Genomic DNA, 12,737 nt, shown 5'->3' with positions numbered 1-12,737 from the left:
ATGGAAAATATCGATGAAATATGGATGAGCTAAATTGAATGCCACTATTGCATAACTTGATATTGAGTGTCTGCTGAAGTTTTTTAATTTCATTAAGAAGCAACAAAAAAGCAACTGAGTAATGCAATTTTAACTTTCTCAGACCTTTTGTTCTAATGAAAAACCCTCGGTATGTTTTTTGTTCTGTCAAAGAATGACATTTTGATCACAAAAGTAGGTATACGATTTTGTTAAAAAGGAAAACCAAGAGTCATGAGAGATTAATGAATCAATATTCAATAAAATGTTCAATTCATTCACAGACAGTGCTCATTAGTTATTTTATAATAAATGTTACGTTAATAATCAAATGTTTCCAACACGTTAAAAATATACTCTCACACTAAAATTAATACTGATAAAACTGATACCAAAAAAACACCCACATTACCGGAAAGTCATCAGAAAAAATTGAAAGAGACTGATTACTAGCTAAACGAAACGTCATTGGACGACATGGACGATGAATTGTGTCCAAGAGTTTATATGGAGAAAACGTCTAGAAATTTCAAATCGAGAATTTCAGAACACATTAAAAAATTTTTAAATAAAAAACAATTCCATCTATGCATATCACCATACTTTGAATATGAAGTACGACATTACATAAAGAATATAAAGAACAAAAATCAAAACTGCTGTAATCCCTGGAAAGCGATAACTAAGAACAATCAAATTCACTATCGCAAGTGGCCAATAATAAGTTGATCATTTACCCCTCATTGAGTTTGTTTCCAAAAAAGCTTAGCTGGTAGAACTCTGTCTGTAAAATACGGAGATACAACATCTTCTCTCATTCAGGTTCCATCAGGGGTACCGCAGATATCCCATATGGACCCACTGCTGTTCAACTTGTTTGTATCGGACATAGAGTTTGTTTTCAAATTTTCAGAATTTTTTATGTTTGCAAATGATCTCAAACTTTATCGAGCAATTATTTGCCGGAAAGATGCTGAATTAGTTCAAAAAGATCTCGAAGCCTTTTCCATGTGGTGTAGAAATAATTTTTCAGAGGTGAACATTGATAAGTGTCAAATCATTACGTTCGCTAAAATTAGAAGTCCAATATTCTTTGAACATCCATTGAATATATAGTTCTTAAAAGAGAAACATTTATTCGCGATCTGGGAGTTAAATTTGCTAACGAAATTAATTTTAATCTTCAAGTATCAGAAATTGTGGCAAAAAGTCTCAAAATGCTGGGTTTTGTGTTGAGAATTTCTACTGATTTTTCAATTAAAACAAAAATGATTTTATATTGTGCTTTCGTAAGATCCATTCTTGAATATTGTTCGGTTATATGGGGCCCATACTATAATGTAAATATCGATTTAATTGAGAATGTTCAAAAGAAATTCTCAAAGAATTGCGCTTTTCACTTTGGTATTCAACGAAATGAATATGAGTACAGTCAACTCTCAACCAAGTCAAATATAAAATCATTGGAAGAAGAATTCCTATGAACTTGAGTTCTCTCTTCAAATTAATAAATAGTTAGATAAACTGACCAGAACTACTTCAAGTGACAACTTTTCATATTAAACAAAAAGATACGAGAAATTCTGATATTTTTCATATACATTTTTTCCATACCAATTATGTTTTCAACAGTCCGATGCCTCGAATTTTGAAGCTGGGAAATCAATCATATAACTTCATAATAACTTATAGATCTATTTTATGTATCACTTAAGGTCTTTAAAAAAGGTTATAGCGTTTTCGAAGCTTTTCTTTAACTTACCATTTTCTTTGTACCAGATTTGCTACACATTTTTTCTTGTGAATACCAGAATTGTTTCATCTTCCAGTAATATAGTCACTAGACATAAGGATTCATTAATATTTTGTATTTCACAGTTTGCTGAATGTTTTGTAAAATTGTATATTGTAATATAGATGTCAGCCATGAGTATTCAAGAATACTTTGTAGTTCCTCACACTTATTAATCACTCATAGTTCTCATAATTCACCTGCTCACCGAAAATTGATTATTGAGACCAATATTTTTTTCGAAATCTACCTGTTTGCCTAGTTTTGTTGACAGCTTATTATGTTCTGTAATTTATGTAATAATCTTGTGAAAAAGTAACCCTTAAATATTGTCATGGATAGTATAAAAAATCTCATGTTATGCCAACTTTCGTGACAACACTATATATGCACTATGATTGAAATATAAAATGTATAATATTCAGATGGACCACGCTGTAATGTTAGTCCATTATTATTATCTTTTCCTCCTGCCAAAGATTATGTAATTGTTGTGTACAACTGTAGTCTGGAAAACATAGTATGCACAGAAAGGAACAAGAATAAAAAACAAACAATTAAACTTACTATAGTATAATTTTTTCCAACACATTTTATATATTTTTTATTTATAGTATACACATTTATTACAATACTGAAAATGTTTCGATTCTTCTTTATGGTATAGAAGCCATAACTAAATGATTTATTGATATTTTTTAAATTAACAGTATATAATATGGAAGACGATAATGATTTTGTTGCTATTATAGAGCCGCATAAACTTATGAAGTTACTCTAAAGATTTACTTTCTGTATACTTACTGAAACATTATTTGAAACTGAGTTACACTTTACTACTGAATTTACAAAGTTGACTATTTTGTTTGCATAATTTCCATCAGTTTTTTTTTTCATATATGTTTCAATTCATATTTTGTAACAGTAAGTAATCAAATCTTCAAATTGTACATATTCATAACGTTGATGAGTTCAGTTGAATTTTTTAGCGAATCGATATATTGTATTAGAAACTATATAAGTGGGTCAATGAATAATATAATTTTGGCAGTTTCAACAATTTTTGAATTTTTGTACATTTGCAAACTCCTGATATATCAATTATTGAATTGACTAACATCAAATCACAACATTAATGAAAAAGATGATTAAACCATTGAAAAATCAACAATTATATATAATCTCGGAATAAATAGTAAAAGTATATAGACATCAATTTGATCAATATGAAAATCAACAATAATATTCTCATATATACGAAGTCGTAAATGTGACTGACGTTTCCTATTTTGTCTTATGTCTCAACATCTCAAAAGAGAAAACAGTCATGATCAAAAAATGAAAATATCGAGTAAAAAGTTGAATCATAGCAAAACATAGAGCCTGACATGTTATTTTTAATCGATATTTCATCTCTTATTTCGTCTGATTTATTTTCGAAATCTAAGTTTTGATCTTGTCATTTCCTCAATATTTCGAATTTTTCTAGAGGTTTAGATATTTTGTTCAAGATTTCGAGTTGTTCACGATCTCTTCTTTTCATCGAAATCTTCACTTTCTTAAAGATCTTTTTCGAATTATCAAGATCTCGACTTTTTCTTGATACCCCGAATTATAACCAAAATTTGTATTATATTTCTCTTCCACTCGAGATTTCGATTTTTGCAGAACTCGACGTTTTCTCAATATCTTAATTTTTTACTGAATATTTCGAATTTTTTCAAAATCACGCCTTTTTCAAGATCTCATTTTCAAGATATCAACATTCTCAGTAAATCGAACTATACTTAAGGTATCGATTTTTTCCTGTGTTCCTAATTTTATTCAATATTCCGATTGTTTTTCAAAATCTTGACTTTTTCAAGACAATGACTTTTTGTCAGTACCTCGATTTTCATTCAAATCTCAATTTTTCCTCAATATCTCACAGTAAGGTCTTGATTGTTAAGTTCTTATATTTCCAGATCGCAATTTTTTCTCAATATCTCGAGTTTTACTAAAAATTTTTTATTTTCTCGAAATTTATATTTTTTTAGAATTTGACATTTCCTGGATTTCAACTTTTGCTTGGTATCTAAAACTTTACTCAATATTTACTCAATATTTTTCCAATATCTCGACTTTCATTCAATATCTAGAATTTAATCAAGATTTCAACTTTCCAGATTTCGATTTTTACCCAATATCTCGATTTTTACTCAAGAATTCGATTTTTTCATGGCCTCATTTTTGCTAGGTACCTCGAGTTCTACTCAATATCTCGATTTTTCCAATATTTATGACGGATTTTCCTAGAGAACCCATCTTTTTGCTCTAGACCTTGACTTTTTCAAGACCTTGACTTTTTCTTAGTACCTCGATCCTCGATTCTCATTATAAATCTCGATTTCTTTTCAACACCTCACTTTAGCTCAATATCTTGAATTTTAATAAGATTTTGGCTTTTTCTCGAGATTTTCACTTCATCTGAAGATCTATAAAACATCGTGAGCATATATCTATTCCTACGATTTTCAATTCCATTCTTGAAAGCTTGATTACATTTCAATTATTAATCGAATGAAGAACAAATTTTTTCTTTACCAAGACGATGAGCTGTGTCACAAGTCAATCGCAATCAAGGTTGCGTGTTTTGTACTTAAAATTGCCTCCGTATCCACTGTATTTTCCACATTTGTCCCCCAGCGACTATTATCTATTATCAAACCTTTAAATATATTCGTCCTTGAGAGATATGGTTCCAATAAAGTAGTAAACAAACTACAATGTCGAAAACATAAGATTACGAAGTAATAGTCAAAATCTGGAATAAAAGTTCAGATTTCAAGATGACTTCGAAATTTCCGAAAAAGTAGACAGACAACAAAAGGTTTGAACCTCCTAAAATATGATCCTGATTTCTCAACAGCATTTTCAGTATCGACTTACATTTCAAAATCTCAGCTATTTTCCCAACAACTCGAAAATTTTTAAATTCAAAAAAGTGTATTGATATGTTATTTTCAGGAATTTTGAACTTTTGCAACAAGTATAAATCTCCCAGACAGTTGAAGCAGTGGCTATTTTACGACTTCGTAGATTTTCAAATTTTTTACAATAAATAACATTTGAATAAAGTGGAATAATAATATGATAAATAGACTACATAGATATACATGTTACTTGCAACAATCAACATTATAGTCAGTTAATAAATATATGGAAGCACCTCGTTTTGGAAGGTTTTAATGTACTTGCCTCTGAACAAGCATGAATAAACTCTAATGTCAAATCAACATTTTCTATACACATGAATTATTGCGTCAGCTACACATTTTATCCACCTAATTCAAATTATATCTTTTAAATGACATATACTTCAAGATTTTTATACATTCAGTGATATGGCGAAATGGATATGATATCACTTACTTCAAAAAGACATCTACAACATATTTCTGAAAAGGTTACCAAATCCTCTCATATATGGAACCCAACCACCACGTAAGCTTTATGAGGAAGACTTCTTTATTCACACAGAACACACAGAATGTACGTTTTTATACGTCATGATTCATCCACTATTCCATCTTTCAATCTAGGTATCTAGGTATCGTAAATATATATTATTCATTCTCAAGTTTTTTAATTCCTAATCAATCTGTGGCAATACTAATCTATAGGTCATACTAATCTATGGGTCTTTTAGGAATTAGTTCAACGGAAACTGAATGATTTATCACTGTATTTGGATATCTACTTAGATGAAAGGATCAGAACATTCTATTGGTGTTTGGCATATCACATCATGCATATTTTAGCGAAACTGATATGAATATCACTACGATAAAATCTCATTCCAACAATCCATCATGTTCTTGAAGTTGAAATGTCATCTATAATCTGATATTCTGCGAACGCAGAAACAATTTGGAAATGTATCTGGGAAGGTTCAAGTGTATCTGGGCCAGATTAAAGTGCCCAAAATGTTTTGGACACTTAAGCTGACTCAGATACAATTTAAATGGCACAGATACATTCACAAACTGTTTTGAACACGTCAACTGACCCCAGATACACTTCAACTGACCCAGATTCAGTTCTAAAGCATTATGAACACTTTAACTAAGCCAAATATATTTCCGAAATGTTTTGAATACTTTATTTGACCAAGATACACTTCAACCGACCCAGATACATTTCAAGAATGTTTCAGATAATTTAACTGATCCAGATAGGTACACTTTAACTGACCCAGATACATTTCTGAAATGTTTTGAACACTTCAACTGACCAAGATACATTTTAACTGACCCAGATTCATTTCTAAAGCATTATGAACACTTTAACTGAGCCAGATATATTTCTGAAATGTTTGAATACTTTATTTAACCAAGATACACTTCAACCGACCCAGATACATTTCAAGAATGTTTCAGATAATTTAACTGATCCAGATAGGTACACTTTAACTGACCCAGATACATTTCTAAAATGTTTTGAACACTTCAACTGACCAAGATATATTTTAATTGACCCAGATTCATTTCTAAAGCATTATGAACACTTTAACTGAGCTAGATATATTTCTGAAATGTTTGAATACTTTATTTGACCAAGATACACTTCAACCGACCCAGATACATTTCAAGAATGTTTCAGATAATTTAACTGATCCAGATAGGTACACTTTAACTGACCCAAATATATTTCTAAAATGTTTTGAACACTTCAACTGACCAAGATACATTTTAACTGACCCAGATTCATTTCCAAAGCGTTTTGAAAATTTTAACTGACCCAGATATATTTCCGAAATAATTTGAATACTTTATTCAATCCAGATATACTTCAAGCGACCCAAATACAATTCATGAATGATTTAGATAATTTAACTGATTCAGAAACACTTTAACTGACCCAAATATATTTCCGAAAAGTTATGAACACTTCAAGTGACCCAGATACATTTCACCTGACCCAGATTCATTTCCAAAGCGTTTTAAATACTTTATCTAACCCAGATACATTTCCAAAATGTTTTGAACACTTCAACTTCTCAAAAAAGACCAAGCTTTCATAAGAAGTTGAATAACTCATCTTAGGCAATAACAAAAGCCGTTCAGGAGTTCATCACATTTGCATATAGATGTCACTTTTCTGGAAATGAAAATTTTTCCTGTTATACTTGCCCCATAAATAAATTCATGAAAGCCATAGAATAACTTTTGTTAAAGTACCCTCTTCCATATTTCCAAGATTTTCGTTTGCCCCGTCTACAACTGACGGAAAAAGCTAGTAACCGGCAAAAAAAATAATTTTCTGCTCAAGAACCATAAAAATCATATATTTTTATAGTTCTTTTCGCATATTTTTTTTGTTTGTCCATTTGGAACGCCCTGTATCATCAATGCGAATGCTCTTCTTTCGGAATTTCGATATTTGAAAGAAATACAGTTTTTGAACACATAGAAAAGGGCACGAATAATATAAAGTTCGAATGAAAATGAATAATATTAATCTCATTTGAACAAAGAAACCTACATTCAGTTCCTTAACTACTAGGTCAAGATTGAGGGAAAATTTGGTAACCTTTAAAAAACCTTCGAAGCTCTTCATTTTGAAGTGAAACTTTCTGTCACGTTGACACATCGAGAGGTAGAGATGTATTTAGTTACGATGAACTAGCCTATTTCCATCTACTTCAACTATAATCTCCAAAATGAACGGCTTCGGTTGAACACCAAACAATATACATGGAAAACATTAATTTTCAACAGCGGATTTACATGTCTTGACCAAGCCGGTCCATTTCGTTAAGCAGGAAGTCGATGTCCGCTTCAGTTACGGCAGCAGAAGAGATAATGTTCCTGTAGAAGTTGGGTCTTCTGTCGTCTGGTTGGTAACCCGTCATTAGAGTTCCTTCTTCCATCATTTTTGCTTTCAATCGCGGACACATCTGGAAAATGGAAACCGAAATTTGTCTAACAACCATGAAACAACAAGAAGATTTGGAAAGACAGTAAAAATCAAACTAATACTCAGTAGAATGAGATGAAATACAGAAATAGTTGACTTTCTCCCTGCAAAACCTCGCTAGTCAAGTTTTCTTCAGTAAACACAGGCCCAATAACAATAATGTAAAAAAATCCAGCACAAATAAGAACTTCATGCAGATTACAACTCATTCAGTTCTAATCATCTTCTGATGAAGCTAAGTTGGTTACAGAAATGCGCGTCGATAAAAAGTGCTCCAGATTTAGTGTATGCTCACTTCAGCTGTTATATTTCGAAAAGTTCAAGTGGTAAACATGGATCTCAAATCCATGTTTGGATATGAAATCAAGTAATGTGAGTGTAAATAAATTTACCTCTCCAAGTTTTCTTTCTCTCTCGGGTCCATGGGGTTCTTTGCGGAGGCGCTTAGGAATGTACCAGAAGGACACGTTGACCATTTCTGGTTCCATAATGAGATAGAATTTGTCTGGCTGTTCCTTGATGCGTTTCACCATGTACTCAGAAAGTTCCATCAGTCTGTCCATGTGCTGCTCGAAGCCTTCATCGCCCTAGAAAAAAAAAAAAGAGTTTTTGATTTGCGTTTGTAGACTTTTTAGATACCTGTGAACGAGGAATTATGAATATTTCAATGGAGATAGGTTGTGGAATACAGGCAGGACCGTAGCGAAAAGAAAAACCGGTGGGGGGGGGGAAATCCAAAATTTTTCCAACCCCACCAGCAAAATTTTCCAACTTTCGAAAAAATGAAAGCCGACGGATTAGTTCCAACTATAATATATTGATTTTCTTACTTAGCTATCCAAAGATTTGCTGAATGTTTTTGCCCGTTATGGTATGCACAAACAAAAATAAATTTTAGTAATTATTCTACTTTGCTCCAAGGTCCTTGGTCTTCCACCATATCGACCATGTATAGGAATATTCAATACAAATGAAAAGTAACAACACGAATAATATTGTGCTTATTGTTTTCTACTATTATTTTTTCTATCTTCATGGCCCGAAATTTCCCAACTATTCCAAGTCGAAAAATCAGCGAAAAGAAGTTATGCATGTTGGGAAATTCTGACCTTCTCCTGGTTCTTTTCCTTTTCTTATTACCTCTTCCTTTCTCCTCTCTCATTTTTATTTTTTTAATCTTTATTTATTTGTTTACTATTATTTTTTTCAATCTCCACGGCCCAAAATTCCCCATCTTTTTCCTAAGTCGAAAAAGCAGAAGAGGGAAGCTTCCCCTCATCCCCCCATGACGACGGCCTTGTTTCCAAATTAATGAAACTGTATACGAATTCTAAATCATACGTCATACTTGATCAACTAATATAACTTATACGGGATGAAACTTTCAGTTTCGGAAATTGTTTTATACGTTGAATTGTTTTAGAGATAGACAGGGCCGTCGCGATGTGGGATATGGGGGGGAAGATAGAAAAAATAATAGTTGAAAACAATAAACACAATATTATTTATGTGTTGTTTCCTTTCATTTGTATTGAATATTTCTATACATAATGGATATGGTGGAAAACCAAGAACCTTGATCCAAAGTAAGGTAACTAATCCCTCGGCTTTCATTTTTTCGACAGTTTTGAAATTTTGCTGGTGGGGTTGGGAAAATTTGGAATCCCTCCCCGCCCCGGTTTTTCTTTTCACTACGGCCCTGGTTGGAAACATATGAAAACATATTTGTATTATTAATTTCAGGACATAATATGTTCTGAGAGATATAGAAGGCCTAAGTTAATTCATCGGTTGTACAACAAACACCCTATCATTAAAAAAATTATACGCAGCTGATCATAAAATACAAAATGTTCTACTACGTCTTCTTCTTTTCTACTTTTCTATGTCTTCAACCACAAATTTTTTTTGTGTTCACTTCTCTCTTCATCTCTGAAGAGGAGACGAAACTCTATTTAGGTTTTGAGTCATTAAATCATGAAAAAATGCTGATCGATAGTTGTATATATCCGATAATTCAATTTTGTTTATGTACACTTTTACGCACATTGGTTAACATATCCCCAGTGGCGCAATTGGTTAGCGCACGGTACTTATAAGACAGTAGTCGTGAGCGATGCCGGGGTTGTGAGTTCGAGCCTCACCTGGGGAATGATTTTTTTTATATTTCCTTTTCAGCTGAAACTTTTTCTCTGTAGGATAACGAATTACATCGACTTAGTTTTTAATTACACACTTACCTTAGCTCTCCATTGTAGCCACAACTTGAAGATGTCGTTATGACGGCCGCACTGAATAACTTTGTCGCCAGTGTCGTACCGAATGTCATATAACTTGTCCTGCATGAACAGGTAATCAGCAGACATCTGATTGCAACTCATGAGTAGCCCCTGCAAATTTGAAATGACGGTTAACCATTCATTCAATAAATTTCAGCCCATTATCAATTTGTAGAAAAGCGTTCAAGCGTTCAAGAAGCGAATTCATTTTTCAACAATTAGTTATCTCAGAGGCCTTACTTTAGAAAGAAACGCTTATGTAATAGGTTTGATTTTGAACTAAAGGATAACTATCAATTGACAGTATTTTGAGAATAACTTACATCTTCTTTGAAGTGTATCGTTGAACACTGTAACAGAGCACCCATCAATTTGTGAGGATTCCATGTCACTGAATCGGCCCTGGAAGATAAATAAGGACATTTTGATTAATTCAAATGGTTACTTGAGTGTGATACTGCAAAACTGTAGACTTTTCCAACTGGAAGGTGAAAGAATAATAAGTCCCTTTGGGGAGTAGGCAGTACACAGAATTTGAGAAGTTTGAAAAGTTTCAAACTAGATAAATTCTGGAATCAAAATAATCACTGGTCTGACCCCTCTGGACCTGTACGTTGAGGAGGCTGTGTTGATGGCCATGTTACGATTGCGCACGGCTGCTGGAAACCTCGAAGTAGCAATGGGTCAATTGAGGCTACGGCGAGAAGCGGTTACTGCGCAACCTCTGCTGCAGGCAACCAGTGATGCAATTGAACCTAAGTTTGTATTTAATGAACCCTACAAAATACAAACAAAACAGAACACAGAGTCAGATGCTACAAATGCAATACGGATTTATACAGATGACTCAAAAACCAAAGAAGGCTCAGGATGTGGAGTGTACTCCAGATCACTAAGCCTAAGGATTAAGTGGGGAATGGGAAGAAATACCAGCGTGGTCCAAACAGAGCTGGCTGGTATCTCAATCGCCACAAAAGAAATAACCAAGAAAAGAATTTCTGGCAAAAACCTAACAATCTGCACTGATAGCAGACAAGCACTATTAGCCTTGAACAGACACTGTGTTACTTCAGGGCTAGCACTAGAGTGCCACCAAGATTTAGCCAAAGCCTCGGTGGATAATAACATTATCCTTAGGTGGGTTAAAGGACACGAGAGGAGTAAAGGTAATCACTTTGCCGATTCTTTAGCCAAGGAAGCGGCTGGATTAAGAATTTTAGGACCCAGTGACACCTTCGACCTGATGACTTCGACAATTGCGGTACTAGCCAAATGTCGCACCCATGCTCAATCCCTAAAGAGTTGGGATAGAATCAAAATATACAATCTTGCCAGGATCACCCTGTGCGACCCTGGGAAGCTGGCGCCGAAGAAATATCTGGCGATGACCAGGAAAAATCTACGCCTAACAGTAGGATGTCTGACTAACCATTATCAATTAAAAAAATACCTCCATAATATGGGGCTAGTGGACACACTTCTATGCAGGATGTGTAAACAGGAAGATGAGACTGTCAGGCATGTCCTATGCGGTGCCCGGAGTTATCGTCAATGAGAGAGTGTGTGTTCAGCGAGTCTTGGCCTACACCTCCAGATGTAAAGGAGATGTCTGGTACTTAACTCTCCACCTTCCCGGAAAGGACAGGATGGACGATGACCTAGAAGGACAACTCTTCGGAAGGATGTACAATGAGTCACATGTGGCGTAAGTGCTGTGGGCCTACACTAACCCTCCCTACACTACATATACAGATCAAAAATAGACTGGTTATCATCAACTTCTAGAAGTAGTTCTTCTAACACATCGAAAAATGCATTTTCGAAAGTGGAAAGTGGTTGATGTATTTTGGATTTCTCTGACTGCAGTGATAGTTGAAATTTTCCACCAGTCGGGGAATTTATGAAACATGCTCAAATCTAGTTATTTCAAATTTCACAAATATTTGGATAGAATTCTACAATGCTTGAATAATCGTTTCGCGAAATTCAGAATATAAATATTAAAAAAAATTCATCACTATACAAGCTGGTTCAATTTGATAATGTAATACATAATTATGAGATTTGAACGAAAATTTTCAAAGTGAATCGCCATTTGGTAGAAAACCAGAGATAAAGTCTTTTTTTGTAACAGCTGGAGAGTTCCCATGTAATCAGGGATTAAGCTCAGGGCAGATTTCAGACAAGCTTTTGCTTTCTGTGTTTGCAATTTTCGAAAGCTCGCTGCATTATTTACAGGTTCAATTAATTTCCTTCCTGATTTCATATTCTGGTTGAGAGTTATTGAAGTAATTTATTAATATAAAGGAGAATTGCACAAAAATTATTTTAAATTTGGTGATGGTGGAAAAACAAATAATTTAGCGTTTGTTCGACTTAATACTTGTTATTACTTGTTTCAAAAGTTTTGTCCTTTTTAATGAGTCTACTTTAAACTATATTATATCAGTGAACATTTATTTGTATGAATGTTTCATGATGGATTTCATTAGTTCGAACTTCTATTGTCTAATAATATATAAAATGATTTGAAATCCATAAAAGAACCAATACAAATTAAAAAGATTTACAGTGGAATAAAATACATGTAAAAAATAGAACACTTGAAAAATTAAAAAAAAATAAAAAATTAAGAGATTTCAAACCAAGTTACTTCATGACATTTATAATTTTTTTATGGATAGGTAAAA

At 33.2% G+C, this 12,737-nt stretch overlaps 1 protein-coding gene and 1 non-coding gene across 3 annotated transcripts in view; one reads left to right on the top strand and one right to left on the bottom strand.

The window, feature by feature from the left end:
- Gad1 (glutamate decarboxylase) overlaps window positions 1-12,737 on the bottom strand; it is a 142,734-nt gene that overhangs the window by 1,541 nt on the left and 128,456 nt on the right. The window contains exons 8-12 of one of the 2 annotated variants that reach the window (XM_074186451.1): window positions 10,371-10,449; window positions 10,009-10,158; window positions 8,161-8,355; window positions 5,222-7,748; window positions 57-1,858 (exon numbers count right to left, since the gene is read on the bottom strand). In XM_074186451.1, coding sequence (XP_074042552.1) covers window positions 7,575-7,748; window positions 8,161-8,355; window positions 10,009-10,158; window positions 10,371-10,449 — 598 coding nt within the window. In that variant the 3' untranslated portion in view covers window positions 57-1,858; window positions 5,222-7,574. Of the gene's footprint in view, window positions 1-56; window positions 1,859-5,221; window positions 7,749-8,160; window positions 8,356-10,008; window positions 10,159-10,370; window positions 10,450-12,737 lie in introns of those variants that run through there. The other variant, XM_074186450.1, reaches the window with a different exon arrangement.
- TRNAI-UAU (transfer RNA isoleucine (anticodon UAU)) lies at window positions 9,829-9,920 on the top strand. The gene is given in 2 exon segments: window positions 9,829-9,866; window positions 9,885-9,920. It is a non-coding gene; the product is annotated as a tRNA-Ile (tRNA).

This window comes from Leptinotarsa decemlineata, unplaced genomic scaffold (assembly GCF_025532065.1).
Source record: "Leptinotarsa decemlineata unplaced genomic scaffold, Ldec_3_MD MMD2_tig00078422_RagTag_RagTag, whole genome shotgun sequence".
NCBI classification, from domain to species: Eukaryota; Metazoa; Arthropoda; class Insecta; order Coleoptera; family Chrysomelidae; genus Leptinotarsa; species Leptinotarsa decemlineata.
This window is presented reverse-complemented; position numbering and strand designations above follow the sequence as displayed.